General features: G+C 45.2%; 1 protein-coding gene across 13 annotated transcripts; it reads left to right on the forward strand.

Moving 5' to 3' along the window:
• Window positions 1-1,204: 1,204 nt before the first annotated feature.
• Window positions 1,205-25,867, forward strand: LOC128265608 (serine-rich adhesin for platelets). 13 transcript variants are annotated; one of them, XM_053001757.1, is made up of 16 exons: window positions 1,205-1,428; window positions 3,378-4,291; window positions 4,812-5,088; window positions 7,888-9,142; window positions 10,111-10,990; window positions 11,052-11,229; window positions 11,812-11,986; window positions 15,841-16,389; window positions 16,846-18,690; window positions 18,749-18,864; window positions 19,592-19,673; window positions 20,462-21,184; window positions 21,860-22,395; window positions 22,924-23,661; window positions 23,929-24,130; window positions 24,281-25,867. In XM_053001757.1, the coding sequence occupies exons 2-16, from the start codon at window positions 3,385-3,387 to the stop codon at window positions 24,365-24,367; spliced, it is 8,550 nt and encodes a 2,849-aa protein (XP_052857717.1). In that variant the 5' UTR covers window positions 1,205-1,428; window positions 3,378-3,384; the 3' UTR covers window positions 24,368-25,867. The 13 variants fall into 13 exon arrangements, with proteins under 13 accessions (XP_052857717.1, XP_052857718.1, XP_052857719.1 ...); XM_053001758.1 differs by having other exon boundaries at window positions 15,844-16,389; XM_053001759.1 differs by lacking the exon at window positions 19,592-19,673 and having other exon boundaries at window positions 18,749-18,868.
• Window positions 25,868-26,729: the final 862 nt, after the last annotated feature.

Consider the following 26,729-nt stretch of genomic DNA (forward strand, 5'->3'; position numbering starts at 1 on the left):
ATATCCCTGGACAGAGACATTAGGCTACTGTTTTTGTAGTCCCGAAAATCTATACTTCTGCTTCTGCTCCGGCTTCTGCTTCTGCTCCTGCTCTTGCTTCTACTCTCTACTCCCTACTCCTGCCGTTTCCATTGGCAATTGTTCCACATTTTGGACAACACACGAGACAAATCTGGGCTAAGACACCTTGCGACGTCGCCGTGTGGGTTTCCTTTCTTTTCCCACTTTTTTTACAGTTCCTCGCCAGCTGTCCGTAGACCGGAGATCATTGTTCAGGATATGGGCAGAGGCAAAAAGCAAAGTCTGGCCAAACAAAAAGGACCCATTCGACAGGGATTTACCTGCTTAGCCGAGCGACTGACTCTATTCTTTCACCGGAAGAGAGAGGAGAGTGTAAGGATGCGAAGGGAAACAGAGAGAGAGATAGAGAGTGATTCCGGAGAATGCTCTTACTTTTCACCCAGCGCCCTCTGGCGGACAGTGGCTGAAACTGAGATCAGCTGAGGTCCTGATGTCCTGAGACATAGAAGAAAATCTATTTGATTTTACTCTCTTAACTGTTTCTCCTTCAAGTAATCACACTTCTTAAAAATAGTGGTTCTAAATATTACCAAATTTGATATATCTCACTGTAATGATTATCTTTTCTTTTCTGGAGTAATATTTATTTCACCTTATCATTTTTTTCAACTTGCTTATGTGAAGTTTTATTATTAACTGTTATGGTGCCTTGCTTGTAATCTCCCCTTCTAAATCTTTGTCTTTATGATACTTGAATATTTTCCCACCAAAAATCCGCACTTGGCTCCCCAATTTGTTTCTTTCCTTATCACTTGCTTGCATATGAATATAATTCCCACACATCTATGATAAGGAACATGAGAAGCTACGTTTGTATTAATATAAGATAGTTTTCGATACAACCATAGCTTCTTATTTCTGTCTTATCTAATCTGTATTATTATTATTTGTGCTTTACATTTTCCCACAGCTGAGATTCCGTTAGACTGAATCGAGGCCAAAGAGAGTTTTGAGCCACTTTTGCGCACTCTACTCTCTTTTTAACGCTCTCTGGTGGTTGGTTTTCCACTTCGTTTGACATCGTGAGGACCTCGTTTTTTTTCGTTCCGCTTCGGGCTTCCAACCGAACCTTTGCCGAAACGTGCGCCTGCGCAAATCATCATTTCCGTTTCTGACCTCGTGCCAAGCAGACACGTGAACTGCGAGCTAAGAAATTCTACAAAATACTTTTGGCTTTAAGAACTTAATTGGCTTATTTTTTTTTTCTGTGCTAAAAATCTACTACAATTTTGTGAGCTACAGTTTTGTAAATATAACCAAATCAGTGCTGTAAATCAAATTTAACCAGAGTATACATCGAGCTGCAGTTATCCAGGCGACCTAGTCGCAAGCAGATCAAGTTACCAGGTAAGTCTACACCCCACAAGTCATACAATCCGTGCCAAGGCAGTGATCGATCCGATACGATCCCTACATTTAGATCGATCGATAGATCGCTCGATAAGCTCGGTTTCCGAAACGGCGGTACACCTGGAAGGGAAAAACAATTACGATCGCACCCATGAGGTAGCCGTGTTTGTCTTTGCTCTAGCTCTAATTTTAATTTAGCCAAAAAAAAAGGAAAGAAGGGACGTAAGTCCCTAACCCCTAAAGACAGTGAGATCCAGATCCAGATTTCGGGGCCCACAAGAAAAAGGGGTGGTGCGTCCTCTAATACATTTAATTTGTTGCTGTGTTGTTTTTTTTTTTCCCCTCAACTTTTTTTTTTTTTCCACCACTACCACCACCCCGAGCTAATCCTCCGGGCACAAGTCACACACACACCGTGCGAAGGATCTTGGGCTGGAAAGAAAATATTTTTTCTGCTCGCCTTTACCGGCTGCCCTTGCTCGTGCAATTTCGCCCGGCTTTTCATCTTATTCTGGGGCTGGGGTGACGTTTATGGATTACACGAAAATCCATTTTCCATCTCACTCTCGGCGATAGACAATGGCCAGAATCTCTGGGACGATCCTTTGAGGAGGCCCCTTTTGGCATTGCCATGGGTATTGGCTTTGGCTTTGCCTTTGCCGATTGCCGCATTTTTGCAAAATGGCATCATTATGCTGGGGCGTAATTGTTGCACGCACACACACGCACAGCTAAAAAGGATCGAGGATCAAGGATCGAGGATAGAGGATCGGCGATCGGCATAGAGCATCCTCGGAAAGACTCCTTTGGGCAACTAGGACCCGCTCAATTTTATGGTTGGCAACCGCAGCGCAGAAATCTGTTAGGGAAATTAGCATAAGTTTAATTTCAATTTAAATGCAAACCTGAAATTCGCAAGGACAGCGGCGAGGCGAAGGAACTCGTTTGCCGCAAGAACAATTTGCAAACTTCCTGCTTTGTCCTGCACTTTGTTTGCTGTTTGCCAGTTCGCCTCCTTCATTTGTTGCCGTTGTTTTGCTGCCTCGAAATTGTCTGGAAGAGTTCCCAAAAACCAAGAACGAAGGACAGCAGAAGAGTGGGAAAGAACGAAACCAGATCGGAACCCGTCGCTCTTATCCCCTTGTTTGGCAGCCAGCTGCTTAGGACCAAGAGCCAAAACCAAGGACCAAGGACCAAGGACCGAGGACCTTTCCGAGCAGACCCGATTTGCCAGCCAGATCCGGGAAATCATCGAGAGAATACTATTCTATATCAGCAACAAGCTATGACCAACAGAAGCGATGAGAAATATCACACGAAAAGTGGCAAATATGTAAATTAAATTTTTCTTGGCTTAACTATGTGGTATATTTCCTATTTGAAAATATAGAAATATGATTTAAACTTATTAACCTCTTAAATAGAACGGTTTTTTTCATAGCTCAGCCAAACTTTGAAAATTTTGAAATTTTAAGTTCATTATTTTCTTGTTTTTATTACCCAAGAAAGAGTGCAATCAAATTATATGAAAATCTGTAATTAAATTGATTTCTCTACTTGACAATTTATTGTTTTCTACAATTTTATGCATTTAAACAAATAGATTTCTATTTCAAATGTATTACATTTTGTATTGCTTATATTATTATCCTGAAACTGGCGATACAATTCGATATTCACTAGTTCCTGAATATTTATAAAAAAAATAGTCTTAAGCGTGCATGGGAAATACTTTTAACTTTTAGATTAACCAATCTATTTTCTCTAAAATGGGTAAAAGTATTCTGATTTTTTTCAATTTCAAGGCTTTGAAAAAAATCTTTAACTAGCTAAAAAATGTTCCAGGAATAAACGGAATACGCAGTGTGTTTTCTCTTTTTATATACAACCCAAATTAGAGTTGAGCAGACTAACCAGGTATTTCCTTTTCCTGTTGTCCTTTTCAGTAGGGACATGCCAACCATGACACGGATGCATCGCCACTCCAGTTCCAGTGCCGTGGTGGAGGAGTCGCGTGGGCGGCGGCGCGGAGTGGGCGTGCCGGGGGCAGGAGACGCCAACAAGGAAAACTTTGGGGTGCACTATGTGAGCAGTCCCTTCGGCAATGCCAGTCTGATTGCCCTGCAGGATCTGAGCAATGTGCACGGAAAGAGTCCGCAGCGCAGGAGTTTCAGCGAGGGCAGTGGTCCCCGGCAGGCCACGCCCCAACTGGCCGCCCTGCGATGTCTGCCCCGAACCACCGGCGGTGCAGTGGGTGGTGGACCAGTTGTGGCTCTCGAAGACTCCCAGCTTTCCTCATCGCGAATGGGTGACACCACGCTGGATCGCATGCTGGATGCCATAATCGAGTCGGCCCGAAAGGAGGTGAGATGTCCAAAGCCAACACTGGGCAACACCACTAGCACCGCCGCCACCATTCTGGTGGATAATGGCGAATGGAGCGAGACCAGTGTCCACGAAATGGAGGTGCGCACACCCACCCACTTGAAGCGGCAGCGGGTGGTGCGGCGCAAGAATCCACACAAGACCCACCAAACTACCACCGCCCAGGCGCAGAGCCACCACCACCAGACCAAAAAAATGGAGCAACTGCAGCTGATCCCAAGCACCAAACGTTGTCTGAGCTTCTCATCCAGCTCCGCTTCGAGTGATTTGGATGAGGATGAGCAGCAGGTGGCCAAGAGGAGTTCGCTGGCCTCCTCCGCCTCCGCCTCCGCCTCCTCCTCATCCTCGGCCACACCCCCCTCCCACAGTAGCGACAGCAACAGTGGGGCTGATTTGGATTTGGAGGCAAGCCAGCGGGGCAGCATCGATGTGAGCATTGCGTACGATGCCAAGGAGCAGCAACTCAATGTACATGGTGAGTTCCAAAATCCTAACTCATTTTCGCTTGCAATTGTTTATAAATCTCTGTGATCTTAAATTCTGTTAAAAAGATGCATACAAGTATTATATCTTTAATATTTTAACATAACCACTGAACATTCTTTAAGAAAATACTCCTAAATTCAATGAAAAATCATAACTAACTTTTTGCATAAAAAGAAAATAAATTGCCTCTTCAAGTTACATTCACCCACATTTCAAAACCCAACAAGGCATATTATTTACCCTTTCCAAGCCTTCAAGCATCTCAATAGAATTTAATATAGCCAGTGAATTGAATTTTATTTCCCAGAATAAACCATTAAAGTAGAAATAGTAGCCAAGGGCAAGGTATAAACCATCCAGACGCAACTCAATTTCGCTAAATAGGATTATCAGGGGAGTCGCTTGGCGGGATTTTAAAATCGCCGCCATTTTAACCGTCAAACTCAAGAGATTCATTACCCAGCTCACCTGCTAATTGCTCCTGCTTTCTCCGCCTTTCTCCGTTGCAGTGATTCGCTGTCGGGACTTGCAGCGTTCCCATGGCAGTGGCAACGGCAGCATAAATGCCTACGTCAAGGTGGCTTTGTCTGGCGGAATGCAAAACCAACCACCCGGCGCACACTCCTCCGGGGGCAGCATGAACTCCGGATACCAGCGCACCGCCGTCCATCGGCACTCGGGTCGTCCGTACTTCGATCAGCGCTTCAGCTTCCCGATTCCCAGTGGCGAGGAGGCCAATGGTCAGCATCTACAGTTGGCCGTGTGGCATAGGGATCGCCATTTAAAGTGAGTACGAGTACGGTCGAAAGCCAAGAAAACAACAAGAAAGTAACACCTAAATTTAAAGAGTGCACGTTGAAAAATACTACTAAAATGTAAGAATTCAAGTCAGTCCTACTTATGTTATTCAGAACTGGCAAGAGTTTTGCAAAAACCCACACACAAACTGGATTCCAATCAATAACCAACTATAATTAAAATTAATACAATTTCGTTACTATCCATAATAATTTTCCAATTCTTAATAGTTATTAAAAATAATTTGTTATTTACCACAACCTTTATAAATTACTAACTATATGTAATGCAATTTCGTTACTATTTAAAAATTTCAATAGGAAATTTTCCTAATCAGATTAAAATGAATATAATGAAATTTCGTTACTATTCAAAATATCAATAAGTAATTTTCCGAATCATAATAGTATTATCATTCAATAAGTCCAGTTAACAGTGCTAGATAGCTATAGAATATGACCAGATTGACCCCCGTTCGATATCCGTTTTTTGCGCGTGCCATCATCGTTCGCCGTTCTTCGTCCTGTTGTAAGTCATTCACCCTTAAACGTTTATCGGTGGCAGTTCTGGAAGGTAATGGATTAGATGTGGGAGGGGGTACTACTCCACAGACAGGCAAAAGACCAAGTCTGGTTAATTGTGGCGCTCTTCCTGGCCTCGTGGCACCTCCAGCGCCTTTCGCATTTCGCCTTTCGCCTTTCGCATGCCTAGTGCATTTCCTGCACATAAACAAGCGCTCGGCCCTCAACCCCTGCATTTTCCAGCCTTCCAGCGCGGGCGCAGTGGATCGGGGACGCCTTTCCAGCGACTTTCCCGGGCTGACCTGCGCCGCTTCGTGCTGCTTCTCGTTTGAAGCGTTTTCCCAGCTCAGTTCCCGTTACTTAGTCCGAGTGGCAAGCTCGCGTTAAAGGCGACAAAAAAAAACGGCGAACGGCAAAACGGCTGGCAACGCTCGAAAAAGCAGGAAATCGAGGCAAAGTAAGCCTTAAACAATAATATAATCCCTGCGGTTCCCAAAAATGTTGTCACAAATATCACACTTTTTGTTTAACTTTTTTTAAAGTGTTGTGTTTAATTAGAGTGCCCAAAAAGTATGCAACGAAAACTTATATAATGGTGTGTGTGTTTTTGTGTGTGTGTGTTTGTGTGAAGCATGGAAAGTGTAGCATAATTTCGGGCATGCTGCTAAACAAATTGCGACCAGGAAGTGGAAGTCCTGCGTGTGCGAGCGTGTGTGTGTGTGCGCGTTTGTGTGTGTTCGTGCCTTGGAGTATCTGTGTGAGGCCTTTCCGCAGCATGCTTCAAAGTTAATTAAAATTCAAGGACATTAAGGAGTTTAGTACTTGGGAAATAATAAAGAAAGTGGTCAAGTCCTAAGTTTAATGCCAAATCGATGCGAGTGGTTAAGGCGATTATGCAATAATCACCAGCTCACGCACACACACACACACCCCTTCCTGCCTTCATTCCTTCCTATCTTATTTTTTTTTTTTTTTTTTGGTTTTTTACTGCCAGCAGCTAATTGAAGTGGCCAACTAACTAAATGTACACCCGGGAACCATATCACCTATTCCATTTTCCTGCCTCACACGCACCTGCCTTTAGTTGCTGGCCATGCATAATTTACCATCCACCTCCGAGTTGTGAAAATAGTCTAGGCCAAAGAGGAACGTTTTAAGTCAATTTACAAAACGACTGGCGGCTGAATAATTTATGGTCAGCTTTTCGGCACAACGAGGAGGTGGTGGAAGTACGAAAACCCAACATTTTTAATGCACCTCCACGACTGACAGTTGCGATTGCACTCGCCCCCAAAAACAAAAAATAAAAACAAAAAAAAAAACATATAAAAACACCCGGACTCCGTACGGAAAATCAATAAAAGTGACCCAAATACGCGCGCCAACTTCAGCTAAAGTGGCCAGTGGAAGAAGCAGCAGACAGAGCCTCAAGCCACTGTCATACGCCCCACTTAGCCACCCACCGTGCCACCCACTCTGCCTCCCACTGAGCCACCCACTGAGCCAGCCACCCAACAAATTGGCCGGGCCAAGCGCATTTCCGGGCCACATGTAGTACGGTTATACGTACTTTGTGGCATGTGGAAATGTGGAATGCGGCAGCAGCTTAGGGCCGCTAATTGATTTATGTCACGTACGACCAGGAAAACTAGGTGCCACGGATTGGATCAGCTGCGGGCGGGCCACCTTCACTCACGTATAAATAGACAATGTCCATCGGACGTTGCAACGTGACGCAAACTGACCGAAATAGGTGGTTCTGGTTTTTGGTATTATCTAAAAGCAATTGCGAGGGGCCAAGGATTTCGGCGGACCAGCAGTTCATTTATATTTTATGGCCGAATTAGTTGTCTCAGTTTGTCAAATGCCTTCAACATGACCATTTGATCAATCATCTGCCGTCAATATTTCAGGGCACCTTGAAAAATTCTCAAAAAGGAGGAAGAATTGAGTTGAATTTTATAGCCGCTCATAGAACTAGCTCTTACAACATGAATATAAATTTTTTAAATCAATAATGGACTTCAATCCATGAGGTTATTAGCATTTAGGCTAATATACCAAGATTTTGTATATATTTAAGTTAAGCAAACTTTTTAAGAATAATCCAGGTAGATAAACGAAACTTATATAAATAAATAATTACTTCTTATTATTTAACAAATAATGAAGGGTGTATTTTAAAAGTCTTTTTTAAGAAGTCTTATTTATTTATTTCCTTGATAAGCACCCCAACTGATTTATTGTTTTTCCATTCATTTTTCAGACGCAGCGAGTTCCTGGGCTGCAGCAGTTTTCCACTGAATGAGCTAGTGCATCCTGAGGCGGGAATTACGGCCGGATCCTACAAATTGCAGGCGCAGGCATGTCCTCCGCCTCCTAATCACCGCCAGAGTCAACCCAAAGTCAACGCAGGCCAGGATCGGAAGCAGGATCAGGATAAGGATCAGGACGAGGACGAGGATCAACTGGAGAACTTTCCCGCAGAAATGGCAGCCGCCGCCACAGTCACGCCCCAAAAACCCGCAGCCACTGGATCCGGATCGGGATCGATTTCGGCTGCTATGCCACTCAACGACGAGGTGATCAGCATCAGCATCGACAGCATGGGCAAGGAGGATCCGCTGCTGCCCCAGCAGCCGCAACAGCCCATGAGGCTGAGCAAGAAGGCACTCCACCAGCGAGACGCCGACGAGAATCTCTTTCTGCGATTCCTCGAGCTGGATCCCCCGGCGGATGGCAATGCGAACAGTACAACCCAGGCGGCACCGACGACGGGCGGCCAATCCTCAGCCTCGAAGGCCAACGAGAGCAATGCCAATCACCTCAACGGATCCACCGGTCGCAGGCAGTCCACCATGCCGAACAGTGCGGGATCCAGCGGAGGTGGAGGAGGAGGAGCTGCCCGCCAGCAGCCAGGTCGAACGCCCTTCACGATGACCAAACGACTCACGCGAACCGAGGAGCGGGGCTTCGGATTCTCCATTGTTTGGACCCATCCGCCGCGCGTGGAAAAGATCGAGGCGGGACTGTCGGCCGACCGCTGTGGCATCCTGCCCGGCGACTATGTGATCTTTGTGGACAAACACAATGTGGTCACGATGCCCGAGGCTGATGTTCTGAATTTGATACGATCGCAGGGCTCGTCCTTGACGTTGGAGATATTCAGAAGGTCAGGCGCGGGCGCCACAACAATCACCACGGACCTGAGCCACCACCAGAGCAATGCCAATGTGAGCGCCAGCAGCAGATTGGGCATGGGCATGGGCATGGGCCTCGGCGTTGGTGTGGGCATGGGTGTGGGCGTGGCGTTGGGCCTGGGCAGCGAGGAGCACACGCTGGCCACCACCACCACCGGTACGACCACCGTGATGAGTCTGCAGCGGACGGCCAGCTCGAGGATCATCCAGCCGGTGGGCAACAGCCTGAGCCGACCGGCCACCGCCTGCTCGGGAACCACCTCCTCCATCGAGGCGGCCAAGAGGAGGCTCCACCTGCCACAGGTCACCTTCAGCAAGGAGGTAGGCAAAGGTGTCTTCGTCTAGGGATCATTTCTATTTATTATTATTTTTTTGCATTTTTCGTGTCTTTGTGTACATACTTATCTGTTAAGTTTTAATGTCTAAGTTATCGTGCCATGCTGGTTATCATTACTATTATCTAATTATTTATCCATTTTTTTTTTGCCTATCCAAGGCCTCTAATTTGTTTGAGAGTCCTTAACGCCCTGCGACCCCACACAACGCTTGACAATAAAATTTTTTTTCCATCCCAAGCTTTTGAGTTTTAATTTTTTATTGGTTTTATACAAAATATATGGGATTTAAGCAAACATTTATTTTTAGCCCTAAACTACAATGCATTTTTTAACAACCATACAGTTTCCTCCTTCAATGTATCAAAATGTAAATGTAATTAAGAAGAGAAATCAAACGTTTTATTTTTAAAATATCACATTTGTTTTTTGTGATTTCTTTTAAAATCATAATTGTATATTTAATAATTGTATAAAGCAGCTGAAAAACATTTCATTAAGTGGGTAGTGCTTTTGTTTCTATTTGTTTCTATTAAGACATTGCTAAATATAAAAGTTGTAAAGCATTTTTAGAAAAATGTTTACCATTTTGTGGCTGCAAAAGACTATGTACCTTTGTTTTTAATATGCTGAATTTAATTTCCCAGCAAAAGAACAATATAATTTTATTCCTTTCTAATGTCTTTTCTTTAAGAAAAAAGATTGTTTATATCGTCTAAAATAGCAAAAATAAATTTTCATTTAAATTTTATATTTAAGGATTTATTATACCTCTAATAATAGCCAACCAAAGTTTTATTTCCTAAGGCGAAGCATTTGTTTGAATATTTTTTGTGCTGCTGAATTTATTACATTGTTTTCATGCTTTTAGTTTAAAATAATACTCTAGAATTCTATTAAAGCCTTTCCTAAGCCGCTAACTGACCCCCTTTGACCCCTCTTAATGCCCCGCAGTCGATTGTGCCCATCACGGACAACCGTCGGCGCTTCCTGCTGCAGCTGATCAGTCGAGAACAGAACTTCACGGCTGCCCTGCACTTCGGAATGGATCGATTTGTGCAGCCGCTGGTGGAGAGGAAGGATTTGATATCGCCGAACGATCATCGCACCTTGTTCCAGAACATCGACGAGCTGCTGCGGATTGCGGAGGACATCCTGGAGCAGCTGTGCAGCAGTGATCAGCAGGATCAGGAGCCGCAAATGAACTTCGCGTCGCGTGTTTACCTCTCGAAGACCACAGCCATTTGTGCTGCGTACAAGAAGTACTGCAATGGAATCAAACGGGCAGACTGCGTTCTGGTGAATAAGTCCCGACAGACGGGGTCCGAGTTCATTGCTTTTATTACGGAACCGGCGGTTCCGCGTAAGAGGCCCGATCTCACCATGTTCATCCATCGACCGCTGCAGCATTTCCGGGAGATCCTCAAGCTGATGCAGTTGCTCGCTGGCAATTGCCATGTGGACACCGAGGAGCACAAGAACTTCAGCACGGTTATCAACGAACTGCAGGCTGCCTATCGCGAGATCACTGTGAGCAGTGGTCTGATGGAGCCGCTGGGCGAAGGTCGTCCTCTGTTAACCCTCCAGGATCTGGAGTCGCGGATGGTCTTCACCAAGTGCAAGCCCTTCACGTTGGCCGTCCAGGGTCGCCAGTGGATCTTTGGCGGCGACTTGTCCCGGGTCGAGGGGCGTTCGGTGAAACCCTACTGGACCCTGCTCTTCAGCGATATCATTGTGTTTGCCAAGGTCAGTCGGGATCGAGTGCTGTTCATCACGGAGGAGCCCATTCCCATTGCCAATGTGGTGGACTCCTGTTTCCACATGCGCAAGAAAAGTGAGTGAGAGTTGGGATTTGTATTGACCCTGACTTGATTGCCCCTACTTACCCCTTGCAGCCACCGAGTTCCGTCTGACAGTGGATCCCAATGGACGTCTGGCGGAGAGTCCCACGGGCTACTGTGCCCCCGATCTCACCCGCACTCCAAAGCGAGGAGCCCGCCGCAAGAGCCTCATTTTGAGGGCACCCTCGTTGGAACTCAAGGCCGTCTGGCAGAATCTGCTCCAGCGTCAGATGTAAGTCATCACTGCAATGGCTACACCAGCCATGAAATACCCATGCTAGTATATTCTTAAAATAATCTATAACGAATATTTTAAGGGGTTTGCCCATGTGAATGCTATAGATTTTTATACAGATGACATTATCGGGGATGCCACAGAAATCATGGCTAAAGAGGTGTCTAAGAGTATGCAACAATATATTTTTAATCGGAATTACGAAACATTCATTCCTATAGACTACGTTGTATTTTTCACTGCCTACTTTTAGACACCTTTATAAATGTTTTTTAATACGAAAACTTTTCTGCTTTATTTCCGTATAATTATAACTTTACTAAGTTTATATTCTTTTAAAGAGGTGGCGAAATTTAAAGTTTTTGCCAAGTTATTGATTTGTATGCAGTTTTGATCACATTTTCCAAAGATTTTTCTAACGATTTTTTTAATGATGATCTTTGATTTTAATTTATTTGCAATAGAAGTTTTTTTTTTTTAAGTTTCATCTATGTTAATATTTTTGAGCATAGGGTAGGGTTACTCCCTAATGAAATTACAAACAGAATGTAGTCACTTATGCCTCAAATATTCCCCCAGATTTCTAGTTAATGCCGCTCTGGGCTCCACGCCTTTGTCCAGTCCCTTGGACTCGCCGGACGTCCTCAACACATTGGTGCCGCTGAGCGATATTGGACTGACCACCGCCTCGATGGGATCGATGAAGCTGCCCTCGCTGGACAGCATCCACCTGAAGCAGCAGCAGAAACAGCAGGTGCGTCTCTTTCGCAGCAAGCGTCTGGACAGCGGCGATTCGTACGAGAATCTTCAGCGGCTGGCCAGTGCGGTGAGGCACCACTGTGCCAGCACCACCACGAGCAGCGCCACCCAGACGCAGTCGCATCCCCAGCCGCCCCTGTGCACCACCTCGCTGCCCTCGCGCACCACCTCGCCGGCCCGAAACAACCACCACCATTCGGGTCACCAAGTGGGTGGTCATGTGGGCTCGGGTTCAGTGCCCAATGGAGTGGGTGGTGGTGGTGGTGGTGGTGATGGCGGTGGTCGTGGTTTGGGTGGGTCGTTTTTGAGCAGCAGCGCCAGCTTGATCCAAACGCAGTCGCAGGTCCACACCCAGACCCAAACCTCCGTGCTGTCCCTGTCCAGTTGCAAGTGCCTAACGGCCATTCCGGAGGTCACTAGTGAACCGCCACCGCCAGCACATCCCTCCCAGAAACTCCTCGAATTCAGCCTGAGTTCGGTGGGTCGTTCGTTCATCGATGAGTCCATTGGTGGCGGAGTGGTCGGTGCTGGTGGTCAGGTGTCGTTGACGACTCCAGAGACGCCCACACCGAATATTTCACCGACCACATCGCAGCCCTGCAATTCGGATGCCTTCTCCAATGATTTCGTGGTGGCAAAAGCACCAAATATTCCACTGGCTGAATTCGGGGGATCCTGGGATCTTCTAGAGCTCGACCTCCAGTTGCACGAGGTCAATTTAGATCCCTGCTACGACACGGATGTGGAGGAGTGCATCTTCCTGGGCGACGAGGAGGTTGTCGAGGGTCAGGGACACAACGAGGACAGTGACGAGGAGGAGGAGGAGGAGGAGGAGGAGGAGGACGAGGACAGCGTGGTGGTGGACGATCCCTTCGGCATGCTGCCCACCAGACCAACGCCGCCGGACTCGCTGGACCTGTGATTTGACTTCTGGCTGCAGTCAGACCCCCCCGTTAACAGCCCTTTGCCGCACAATCTTTGAATCTCGACGAGCTTACTACTCAACTATGTTACCACTGATCTACCCAAGAACCCAACCCCCCCTCTTGATATCTTAATCTTATATCCCGCTCAATCGCCGTTTTGCTCTGCTTTTGCCTCAGCTTTTGGGCCAAGTTTCCCAAACTCACAATCGAAACTCTTTCAGTATAGTGGCAGCATTCTCTCTTTGAAAGATTGGGGATTGACTTTGCCAGGATATCAGAATCAACAGTATAGTGAGATAAATACAAGTGACACCCAAGTAGCGAAAGAAATTAAAGAATATGCCACCTGGATATTAAAATATTTTCAACATTTCGGAGGTGGCACAAAAATTTCTAGAGAATTGAAATTACTATAATGGTTTGCCTATTGTAAACCGTTTGAAGTGATTTCGTACCTCTAGGGATTTCTATTTGCTGCTGTCTAGAGGATTTCCAAGGTAGAGAAAGTTATCCAATTCCTGACATATCTTTAAATGTGAAAGCTTTTTAGATCCAGGCGATAAGCATATGCTTTTAATTGACTCTTAATGCGAGTGAGAAGTGACAATTATCCGTGGAAAATTGTACATAGACATATAGCCATCGCTCTCTACGTGTTTGTATCTCTGTTGTGTATTGTATATACTCGTGTATTGACATCCATACCATATAACCCTCCCCGTAAATGGTATTCGTTCCATCCAAGTCGATTTTGAATCGAGTGTAAATAGCAGTAAACCGTTGGACGACAGCAGAGACGAAGATTCGATGACGATTGTATGTGTGTAACGCTAGTACATAGCTCTTTTTAGTAATATATATATATGCGATTGAAACATTTTTGCCAATCCATCGAGAAAAACCGAAGAAAACTAAACAAAACAAAATGAGAAAAACCCCAAATGAAATTATACTAATGTTAATAATGCTTCCATTTTGTAGCCAAATTGAAAACCTATTGATTACTGTTATTGCTGTTGTTATCCTACATTAGCCTAGTCCTAGTTTAGCTCGACTTTTCCCAAAATCGGATCGGATCCTCATCGTATGCTAAGTTGAACCATTAGCCAAATTTCTTGTAGACTCGCTCGATTACTCGATTTACCTAATTAAGTTAACTCGATTGGCCAGAACAAATTGAATCAAAATCTTAATCAAAGTCCAAATCCAAGTTGTATATATACTTCCCTATATACAGACATTCGTATATATATTTGCATAGTATCAGTATGTGTATCTTGAACTCGAACGAAACTTTGCTCAGTCGGAGGACTTTTGGCTGGATGGCAAACCATATTTGCTACTTTTATGTATCTGAGCGATCTATCGATGTCAATTATCTATGACAAGCACTTTGTTGCCTTTGAAAACCTATCTTCAAGCTAACTACAAACATACATTTACGTATTAGTATATAAATCTGCACTTGATTGTCTTTGCACAGTGGGACGAAGTAAGCCAAAGTGGAAGTAGTTTGTTGGAATATTATTTATAGACATTAACTAGCATTATCTAGAGAACTTTTTAACTTAAACTTTATCGTTTTACCCTTTTTTGATTAGATTTTAATATTTAAGTGTTAGAAAGTTTAGTACTATTCCTATAAAACCCAAAATTTATCATCCATTTACAAAGATTTAAAGTTGAATCACATTTCTTAATGCTCTGCTATTTGGTCCCACAGTGCGGATTCGGTTTTGTGCAATAGCCATCCAGCCAGGAGTTTAAATATAGCAAATACACAGACAGACACACCAACAAAGCAACACCCACACAGATACACCCACACACACACCTGCACACAGACATCTATTGCAAATTTTAACTGATTGTTGAATATCAAGCATACCCCGCGTTGTCTTTTGCGGTTCGGTTTTTGTGTGTGCCTTGAGCAGTAAACAAAAAATAAAGTGTATATTATATATATATATTTATATATATATATATATATATATATATATATGTACTATTTAGATTCATATTCATATTCTGTAAACTTTATGTACGTCTAGAAGTTTTCGATTTATTGTTTTTCGACATTTTACATAACACGAGAGGATCGACAATCGACTATCGATTTATCGAGCCGTTTGAAATTGAGATTGCGAAGAGAAACGATGAATTCAAATAATAATAAAAACCAAATGATTCTTTGACTAAAAACGCTTGTGATGTTATTTTTATTTCACCTAAAAAAAACACTAAGGAAAAGAAAACCAAAAAAAATTTAAACCATCTAGTAACCCACCGAGCACTCACTGAATTACCATATAGATCCTGGTCAATCCTGCGATACAAGGAAAAAACAAAAATCTTTTTCAAACAAAGAAAAAAAAAAGATGAAAACAATCAAGAGCCAAAATTGAAAAATTAAAAATTGTGATGGACTCAATTTTAGTTTTAAGTTCGAATTGCTTCTTCCTATTCTAAAAACTGATTTCAACTTCCATTGCTTATTAGTTGTTTATTGTGTGACTGTACCCGTACCTCTTTACCGTTGTCTTGTGTCTTTTATAAAACTTTTATCGTTTGCAAAGTCCTTTAGTCCCATTTAAACCGAATTTCATTGTAAGCCAAGAGCAAGCGTTTTTAATCAAAGATGGACTGAGATTATTGTTTCCGTTCCGTTTCTCCGCTTCGCAATAAAAAGAGTTGTCTCAGCTAAAATCCAAGCCAACTGCAAGCCAAAAAGCAAAGCAAAGGCGAACACAAAGCAAGGCCCGAGCAAAGCAAAAGCAAAAAGCAAATGAGCCCATCACAAATTTTAATTTGCCAAATGTTAGACGGGTGGCAGTGGGTGGTGCTGGTGGTGCGGTGGTTAGATCAAGGTCAAGGTCTCCGGGTCCAGGTAACGTATTATTTATTTTATCCGACATTTTTTCAGCAGCGCAACAACCATGCCCATGCTAACGCCCACTCCGCCGGAGGAGTAGCCACCGAAAGATCCGCAGATCGATCCCACGGCCACAGCCATGGCGTCCATGGTGGTCACGTGGAGCAGATCGAGCTGCTGATCGACGAGAAGTGCCGCATTCTAAACAAAACGGGCACCCCCAAGTCGAGTGCTCTGCACCTGGCCAACTGGATGAAGGGCCAGCTGGACAAGCAACAGGAGCAGGCCCGCCTTGCAGCCATTGCGCGATCGCAGGAGAACGTGAGTGCCGAGGACGAGCAGCTGATTTTCAACAGCGACAGTGAGCAGGACGAACGGATCACCTACTGGACGCGTCAGCAGCTGGAGAAGCGCACCAAGGAGCTGAATCTGGCCAAGGAGAACGGCGCCCTGTCGGCGAAGCCCAATTTCGGGGGCAAGCGATTGAGCGGCGTGGAGGAGCTGAGCATGAGCGCCACCTCGGATATATACTCCACGTCAGAGGCGGAGGGCGTGACCAGCGTGATCAGTCAGTCGCACAGCACCACATCGGACAGCCAGGTGAGACGGGTGTTTTGTACGCTATTTGTTTGCCCCCAAAAAGTACGCTAGGAAAAACTGGATGGTCCTTCGAGACGGATAGTTACCGTTTTAGAGTTTCTGGCAGACAGATTCAGACACATTTTACTTATGTATGCTAGAAAAAACATGATCCTTTGAGATGGATAGTCACTACTTTAAACATTCAGTACAAAAAAACACATTTCACTTATATGATCTATTGATCCAAGTCCATGCTAACCATGTAAACTTTCTGGGAATCAAAAGACTACCCCCATTTAAAATAGCTGACATTTGATGCTTTAACATCAAATAGGTTTCGCTGCCAATTGCAATAACATTCAAAATTCACTCACTTGTTTAAAGACCTGCCTGCTTACTTGTAGAAGACCACGCTAACCCTGCTTTTTCTCCCTACCAACTTCTTCCCGTTCGCCTGTTATTCTCCACTGCCAGATCACCGTACGCTCGAGCCCCATTGTACTGGACAAGCTGGCCGTCTGCCGCCATTGCCACAAGAATTGCCAGCAGAGCGGACCGGGTGGAGTGCGTCCTGGCGGCGGCCCAGGTGGGGTGAACAACTCCAGTTCCGCGCCCGTCCTGCTCTGCACTTCCCTGAAGGTGCAGCACAGCCAATCCTCGCCGAATCGCTGTTGCAAGCTCAACAATGGCATTCCGGGGGCTGCGGAAATGGTTAGCCCAAGAGCGGGCAATCGAACCGGAACTGGTAGCGTGACCAGCATGTCCAGTAGCACCATTACGGGGGAGCTGTCCTCCAAAGTGGTGGCCAGCAGCAGTCGCCGGGAAACCGGTGACACCGAAAGCGATGTGGCCCAACTGATAACCGACGAAATATCCCAATCCCAATCAGAGGCAACGGATGACAGCGTCGGTGCGATGCCCAACAGTAGCAGCAGTGCCGGCGAAGGTGTCCCACCACCACCAACAGCCAGCAGCAGCGGCGGCAGCGGCATCACCAAACTACGTCATCTAGATCCACCAGTCACAGTCACAGCCTCTTCACCCATGCCCAATGGTCACTGCTCCGCGGGCGGAGGTTCACCCAAGCCGTTGCCACCACCACGTCGCACCCGCATCGTGGCCCAAATGTGCCAGGAACCACTTCGCCCAAAGGCCAACCAGCAGGTCAAGGCCATTGTGACAATTACGGAGACGGCCAGAATAATGCGGAGCAGTCCAACGAGGGGATCAGTGACGGGTTCGGTTTCGGGTTCAGTGAGTGGTGGTGGTGGTGGTGGAGGTGGTGTTGGTGGTAGTGGTGGTTCCCCTGCCAAATATGCCGCCTGCCATTGCCGCTGCACTCCGGAGGACTTTACGCATGCCCAACTCTCGCCGGATAAGATGGAGCACCAGACCTGCAAGCTACTGGAATCACCCAAACAAACGGCCACCAAGCTGCAGCAGCAAAAGCAGGACGATGAGCAATTGTCCCTGATGCTCATCGGTCTGGCTCAATTCGCACCGGCCGCCAAACTTTGTGGCCAGGAGAGGATCGTCGTCAAGGAGGAGATTGGTAGTACACCCACGATAGCTGTGGTCCCACCCACTCCCGACTCGGTGCTCACCAAGACCAGCACTCATGTGTGGGACAACAGCGGCTGCTCCTCGAATGGCTGTGGAACCTCAACCACCAGCACCGCCACCACCACAACGAAACAGCCCCGGCAGGCCATCATTGAGAACATTCCGGAGGATTCGTGTGATGAGAGTCCTTTGGACGAGGATCCACCCTATCGACCCATGAGCAGTGCTCTCCGTCGCTTTGGCACCATGTCCAGCTTAGAGAAACTACCCTCCGACGATCGAATGGACGAGGCCGATGAACTGGACGATGATCTAGAGTCGTATACACCAAATGGCCACGACGATGCCGATAGTCCTCAAAACGCAGGTGAAGATGACGAAGAAGATGCGCGGTCTGATCGAGCACTAGTGCAAAGTGTCAACGATTTGGGGGGGGCCTCGAGCTCATCGGGCGTGAGGGTCAATGGCGAAGTCCTGGCCAGTGGAGCGTGGACAAATCGGGCCGGAGCCTATGTCTCCGACAAGATGTCATTCTTTGAGGAGTCGCGGGCCTTTATAGATAAGTACTTGGGTCGCTGGAACGCCGGAGACTCGCAGCAGCAACAGCAACAGGGAACCGCTTCGGAGACGGACGAGCAAATGGACGAGTGCACCTCGGGAGCCACCAGCGGCGAAGAGGTTTGGGGCACACCCACCAGTGGCGGGGATAACGATGATCAGGACATGCAGCTGATCAATTCGGAGAACACGCATTCGGTGAGTTGTGTATTTCTATCGCCCGCTGTTGAATTAATGAGTACGAACGTATTTGTAGTCGCCCACCAAGTCAAGTACCTCTTTGAATGACGACGATGACACTGAACTGATGATGGACGAGCTGTTGATGGCACCTCCAATGACGGCCAGCACGATTCGGGGATTGCTGCCACGGTATGTAGGTTGAGGAGCAGAAATTCCGGGTTAATTCGGCACTCCGAGAGCCAAAGACACGACCCACCAATAATCACACACAGCTGGTAGAGAAACCCTAGGCAGCCGGACTCTCTAACTGTTGAACAACCATAAAATCGAGTATCTCGATATATATCTACCATATTTAGTATAGCTTAGTCTAGTGCCTCCATTGATCCTATTGTTAATAAGAATACGAATTTTCTTTTTTTCGTGTACTCCTTTGGAAACTTTCTTTTTGTAGCTTTTACAGGTGTTTATTCTTTCGTTTCCATTCGTTTCACACACTCACATACCCACACACGTATGTCACCCAATCCTAAAATCGATTCGAATCAATGTCATATATTGTATTCCTATCTGTAACCTTTATACATATCAATAACTAGTATTGCTCACCTATTTGCGGGCTTGTCTTAGACCTAGCCATAGTCATAGTCAGGTCGATATTAAGGGGAGGGGGTCATATCTCTGTAGCCTATCGCTCTATATTTACATATATTGTATCTACCGACGTATGTACTTATAACTTCAACTAAGTTTTGCTCAATTCAAAATTGATATATCATTTATGCCATCGACACACAATCAACACATCGATCGACTATTGCTAAATTCCAATTGAAATTCGTTTGCATACGCCATACACACGTATTATCGAAATCGTATATCGTATATCGTATCCGTATATCGTATATCGACGTAGACGTCGCCTTGAGCCCCTTTTTGAGGAGGAGACGGAGAGCGACGAAGAGAAGACGCAGCAGGACAGCGATGACATCAAAAAGGTGGGTCGTTATTACAGCAAATCCCAGACACACGTCCCAAAATCGAAATGCCACTGTACAAGTATTTCGTCCCAATCGAAATGCAACCGTGTTCAGTGCTCGCGTTCCGTTCCAATTCCGCATTCCGCTGCATGGCAAACTTCAGCGAACGGCGGTCAACTGTACCGAAGCACCGGCAGGAATTATCTCCCATCTGCTATAAAATTTTAGATATAATCTACTTGCATGTAGCTCTAGTCACTCAATGAACTAACCTTTGAATTGACCTTGGCTTGTCTTTCTATTTTATTTTTACTTTCATAAACCATCGACTGCAACTCGATCATCTTCATCTTCATCGAACAACCATCACCACCATCAATCAATCAATCAATCACGCTAACATGTTTTAACTCTGTATGTGTAAATTGTAATCTTTTTGCCTGTCTGCTCATTGTGTTTTGTAAATCGTTGTTGCTAAATACAAATACTTGTACTTGCATAGAAGGTCGTAGTGAAATTAGTGAAGCTTTAGCCCATCCTGCAATACTGCGAGCTCATCAATATCACACGTCCGGACAGGACTTACGACCAACCGCCACCTCCGAACTAACCCAATCGCTATCGATATCCGATCTGGCCCTCAAAATTCCGTACTGTAAACGAACCAAACGAACCATCACCGACACCACCACCTCCTCATCCACATCCACATCTACATGAACATTAAAGGGCGGCGCCAACCGCTAGCAGGAATCTCTATCCCAACCAGAATTGATTAGTTGAATTCTATTCCCAACAATTGGTAGGGGGAAGCAACGACCAATGGCCACTACCTAGAGGATTTGGCTGGAAGTTCAAGCGACAGCGAGGAGGCGGCGCCACCAGTCCCGCCACCAGTTCCTCGGCCAGTGGTGCCGGATCGGGAGGAGGATCCGTTGGAGGCGGACAACCAGGACTACCAGGAGGATCAGGAGGATACACACTCCAGCGTGGAGCGACTGCATCCGAATCTGGTAACGAGTGCGATGGGGCCGCGTCCCTTGCTCACCACCCGCCTGCTGCCCACCACGGCCATCGATCCTCAGCCGCCGGTGGCCCCGGAGTTTCTGGCCTCATCCTGCGAGTATCTGCTCGATCAGCGCCCCTCGAGCGGATCAGGCCGCGAGTCCGCCGGCGGGATCGGAATAGGGATCGGGATCGGGATCGGGAGCATGCCATCCTCTCGGCCGACGCCTCCCTCTCCGGCGAAGCCAGCAGTGACGACAGCGATGCCGACCGGGATGATGATGATGACGATGACGACGACGACGATGACCACGACAACCACGACGACGACGACAACGACGACGATGACGACGACGCCGAGTCGAGCTCCCTCATCGATTACTACAACAACCAGCAGCGCGAGCGGCACTACGAGCTCCGGCGGCAGAGCCAGCGGCAGGCCTCCGAGATTTGTGCCGCCGCCGCCGCCTCCACGTCGCTTACTCCTCACGCAGACCGATCTAAGCGCTGCCCAGGACAAAACGGTGAGTTCAACCACTTTTAAATCGGTCCAGCACATAGAAGTTAAGTTTTAAGTTAAGTTAAGTTAAAAAAAATTTTAAATAGTATTTAAAAAAAAAAAATATTCAGATTTTAAGTCTTTTTTTTCTCAACCATTTGGAAAAATACTGCATCATTAAAATCACAAAAAACCCAACAAGCCAAGATTAAACGCAGATATGTTTAAGAATTAAACCACACATTTTTAAAGATATACCACTTCGAAAACGGATATCCGTAAGAAAAGTTATGGCATTGAAAGAGCTAGTTAAAGTTCACTTTTCTGCAATGTCATTTTTCATACCATGGAAAACTTAATTAAAATGTAAAAAAAATATATTAAAAATTACAAAGTAATGTAGGTTTATAGAGAATTACATATTAAAGTTTCAGAGGTATGCCGTCTTGAAACCGGATCTAAATTGGTCATGTTATGTAATTTAAAAGTGCAGTTTTGTGTTATTTATAAGAAACCCATTTTTCTGAAATTCTCAATAGGTTGTAATCAAAAACCGACACAAAACTAAAAACGCAACTTTAAATAAAGATGATTAGGTATTGATATTAAAAATGTAGGAGGCGTGCTTCAGCTGTGTGCCGACAAGGGGTTCGCCCACAATCAAAACTAGAACATTAAGCAAACTTGTCTCATATTTTAGGAGCCACCTCGAAGAAAATCTGGCGCTACTGCTGACAGTGGCTCCTCGGCGGCTGTCGTCGACGCCGCCAGTGCTTCGGACCCAATCGCTACCGGGTCAAGGATAATGCCATCAACGCCGAGTACCAGCAGCTCGGCGGCGGCGGTGGGAGTGGCGGTGGTTCCAAAACGACCGTCGTCAACGATAATCGAGACCTGCCTGCTGGGGGCACCCAGGCCCGCCTCAGCCACTTCATCAGCAATAGTCTCGAGGATGGCAAAGCCGATCCGCCAGAGTCCCACCACCGCCAGCACCAGCACCACCACAACCACCACCCACCATCATCCATCGCAGCCGAGGGCGCAGATCAGCCCAGCTGCAGTGGCATCGGCACCACCGCCAGCACCACCACCAGACGCACCCGCTGCCCCAGCGCCCCACGCTGGATGCGGCCTAAGCCCAAGGCTGGAAATGCGGCTGGCCCTCAACCACGACATCCTCGGGGACGAGGACTTGATCTGCTACGAGCCTGGTCCCGATCTAACAACTATTCTGGGGTGAGTGTGCTGCTCTTAAAGACGATGAAAATACAGGGAAACCGATACAAATAATTCGAGCTTTTTTGATAGTCATTGTTAGGCCCTGAATCTTCAAGAAATATTTAACGATCTATAACTTAAAGCTTAAAAAAACATTAATTGTCAAAGACTGTTGCTGTTCCTTATGCTCCCAAAATTTTTATAGCAACAGCACAGTCAAAGAAAAAAAAAAAGCATTGAGAACATTTGAAGTTAAAGATATAGAAGATAGACTATAAATTAATGCTGGCTGTAAACGGTGCAGCAGTCGTGTTTAAGGCATTTTATTTTTGATTATTGAAAAGCTGCTGCATCGTTTACGACGCGCTTGGGTTGCTAAAGAAGTTTTAGATATAGAAGATTGACTATATTTTAAAGCTGGCTGTAAACGGTGCAGCAATTGCGTATAGGGCATTTTATTTTTGATAGGTTAAAAGTGGCTGCATCGTTTACAACCAGCTTGGGTTGCTAAAGCTGGTTAAGAAGTAAAGCTAATCCCCTTTGCAGGCACGACCTCTCCACATTTCATCGTCTGACGGGTCGCGATTTATTGAGTCGTTCAGCCACGAACCGGGTGCAGCCAAAAGAGGCTGTCATATCGTACTCTCAACAACGCAACTCAAAGATGGACACGCCGACGGTGAACCGCCGGCCCCGCCCCCTCTCAGCGGGCGCCTTGAACAGCAGCAACCACAGTCGCAGCAGCAGCAGCCACGGCAGCAGTCCGCTCGCCGGTGGTTTAACCCGTGCCGCCGTCGAGCAAATGGGTCCAATGCAGGTGGTGCAGCCAGGTGGTGGATCTGCTGGTCGAGTCGGCGGCGGGAGCGGAGGCGCCGGCGACAACAGCACCGCCTGCAGCTCCAGCAGAGGAGGGAGCAAATTAGGCGATCTGGAAATCTTAGCGAGACGCGAGAAGATATACTCCATGTCTCAATCGAGGAGTGGCTGTCGAGTCAGGGAGATGACATCCACATCCACAATGTCCGCACCGACGTCGGCCACCATGAACACGGGCACGATCACGACCACGACCACTCTGGTGGCCATGGCTACGGAGATGCGTTCGGGGATGGACTCGGCGAAACGCGACTCTTCCTGGCCCAAACGAGCAGCTGCAGCAGCCTCTCTGACGAGGACGAGGAGTACTACTTCGATGGACGGAGCGGGAGCCATCAGTGCCACAGCCACAACAACAATGACTGAGGAGGCATTCCTCGAGACCGAAGTGGGCAGATCGAAGCGATTGTGAGTATAAAGACCCTCAAAAAAAAAAAAAAAAAAAAAAAAAAAAAAAATATTAAAAACTAAAAATTAGGGAGATAGAGATAATAAACAGATAATTTAACAAACCTCTATGGATATATTTGTTAATTTTATTTGCAAACTAAAAATCTATATTTTGGCCAAACAAATTTATGATTTCTGTATATAATGAGACATTTTTTTAAAATATGAATTACGATTAACATGAAAACATTAAAAAAAAAAACAATGTCGTTAACACGATTGCAGAATGAACTTCATAAAGCGCCGCAACTCTGAGATAACCGCCAGTAGCACCAGCAGCACCCCCAACTTCTCCGACGGCGCCTTTGGCGAACAGCCCCATCCGAGCCATAGCCAGAGTAGCCTTCTTCTCCAGAAGCTGCCGCCGGGTCAGTCGCAGGCTCAGGATTCAGTGGAGATGGCCCAGATGTCGCCGCGCAAGGATAACGTAAGTGAACTATTAGTATCTTAAAACAGTCTATTTGTAACAAGAGATTGTTGCGCTTTACACTTTGCTTTAAAAAATTCGATCTCTTCGATATTATGTACACATGCTTACAACTATCTACTAATCGCTGAACATTTTAACTGGTTTCAGGACAAGCCATCACTGAACCGCCGCCTGTGGAAGCAGATCACCAAACGCCGACGCACCAACTCCGTGTCCCAAATAGTCGCAGGCTAGGGAACTATCACAACCACAACCACCACCACCAACCGTCTATCACCACTTTCCCCTCTGTTACTGTTACTAACTGTGTTCTGTGGGTAGATTTTAGCTAAGCATCTAAAGAACGTCGAATCGCGATGAGCAGTGATCGATGATCGATGATCAATGGTCGATAACCATTTGCACGGGACAGCCCGTCGATAGGCAGTAATCAACTGTAACCATATCACGGTGAACTTAGCGGGCTGTCCCACTGAAAGAACTGGCAAATTGCAAAACCAAACACTTAGTAGTACGTTAAGTTTTTTGATACGACTTTGTAGCTAGCGAATCCCCCGGATCGCAACGATCTCGGGCAGCTCTAGGCGTCCAATTGCGTCCAAAAACGATAAGCGATAAACGATAAATGATAAATGATAAAAAACGATTAAAATCGATTCTCCTGCCAGCAGAGCCAAGGAACCGAGTCCCAGCCAAATCAGATATAGACAACGAATGGCAGTCAGTTGGTAATACTGGGCACACTCACTCACTCCAAAATAGGCAATATAGACATTTTAGACATTTAAAACAAAACACATAACACTTGCAGTCCAGCCAAATGAATTAGGATCTAGCGGAGTTCGTACACTGAATATTTTTAGAGATCATGATTATGTCTTATAGCTTAGCAGTTTCGGGTTTATGTTGCGGGATTGAGACATTGAAATTGCCTTACGTATCCAATGAACTATTGTATGGGTAGCTTAACGTAGTAGTCTTTATACACATAACATTTACAGCCTCAGCAGTTCGTAGTAGTCAGTCGTTAGTTGTCGGTCGTAATACAATTTTTAGTACTTAAATTCCACGTTTTTCTCAACTATTTACAAACGAAACTTTTGCATCAGCTAGATCGTATATATACATAAATATATAGGGAAACTTGGTAGTTCATTTCACATTGAAATTGATATTGAAATCGGAATTAGAATCGGAATCGGAATCTGAATTGAGGAAACGAATAGCACGAAAATTGTTGAATGCAGCGCTGAGCTGGAAAAATGCTAACAAATTATACGAATTAATAACAAACGATCAAGTACATTTATCAGCTTTAATAGAAAATCTAATATATATACATGGATCTAAATAGTTCTAGATATAGTTATATAATTGACATATACGAATTACTTTTGAATAGTGAGTACGCGATCGAGTTATTAGGCATTTATCACTCACATTCACACGAGGCATTCATTGATCCAGCACCGTTTACACCACGTGAGATATTCAGTAATTTACTTTGTAACCTCAGACACACACAATGGACTATAAGTGTATGGCTACCGAGAGGTATACATAAACGTCTACGCCAGCCATACATTGATTTTTTTGGTCGAAATTTGTATTTTAGCAGAGTAGTAGAGTGCAGAAGTGAGTTTCTCTTGAAATTCGATAAGAAATTCAATTATTTAAAGAACAAATTCCAAAGACAAGCATCTAAATAAATTCAATATACAATAAACCAAAATCGAATGCATCACCATTGTGTTTTTTTGTATTTCGTATTACAGTCCCTGGGAGCCTTCATATATTCGTATACGTTCGTATATTTCTAGCGTGCGAAGGCAAAGCTTTCAACGTGATCAACAGCTGAAATTCAATTGAGAACCTTGTGTTTTTATTGACGAAGTTTGTGTACCCTTTCCGATTTTAGATTTTATGATTTTATTCTTGCACTTTCAAATTCTCTGATTTTTGCAACAAAAAGTTTAAGTCTGAAAATAAGGAAATACAGTTTTTTTCATTCCTATCACGATTTTTTTGTAAAGATTCAAAGGTTAATATTTTGTAATTGAATTTTTTATGATATTTTAGATTTCATAAAATTGAAATGTATTTTAAGGTTACATTATTTAAAATGAATATAATTTGATATATTTATTTATTTATTTAGACTTCATATTAAATTTGTGCAAAAAAATTTATATTAATTGAAATGCGAATTTGTTTCAATGGGATTTTAATTTGATTTTTCATTATCTTTATCATTACTATTTTTATTTATATCAGATATCCTTGCAAATTTGTACAAATACCTCTAGATAGCCTATTAACCTTTACCGCTCCTTCAATGGAGCATGCTTCATTTCTCGACTCGAAATTCTGGGTGCAAGGGGAGTCCCCTTTATGGGGAGGGTGCTGCAACAAAAAATGTTGGTCAAATTAATTGTAATTCCCGTGGAGCTGGGTAGCCGGGTAGCCGGGTATTTGGGTAGTTGAGTAGTTGGGTTGGGCCTCCGTGTGCGTGCGCCCGGTTAATGCACATTCCCAAGATCGGGGGATTGGGGAGGTGGCTTGTTTTCGGGGCGGGAGGTAGGCGGTCGGGCAGCTG

This window comes from Drosophila gunungcola, unplaced genomic scaffold (assembly GCF_025200985.1).
Source record: "Drosophila gunungcola strain Sukarami unplaced genomic scaffold, Dgunungcola_SK_2 000140F, whole genome shotgun sequence".
NCBI classification, from domain to species: domain Eukaryota; kingdom Metazoa; phylum Arthropoda; class Insecta; order Diptera; family Drosophilidae; genus Drosophila; species Drosophila gunungcola.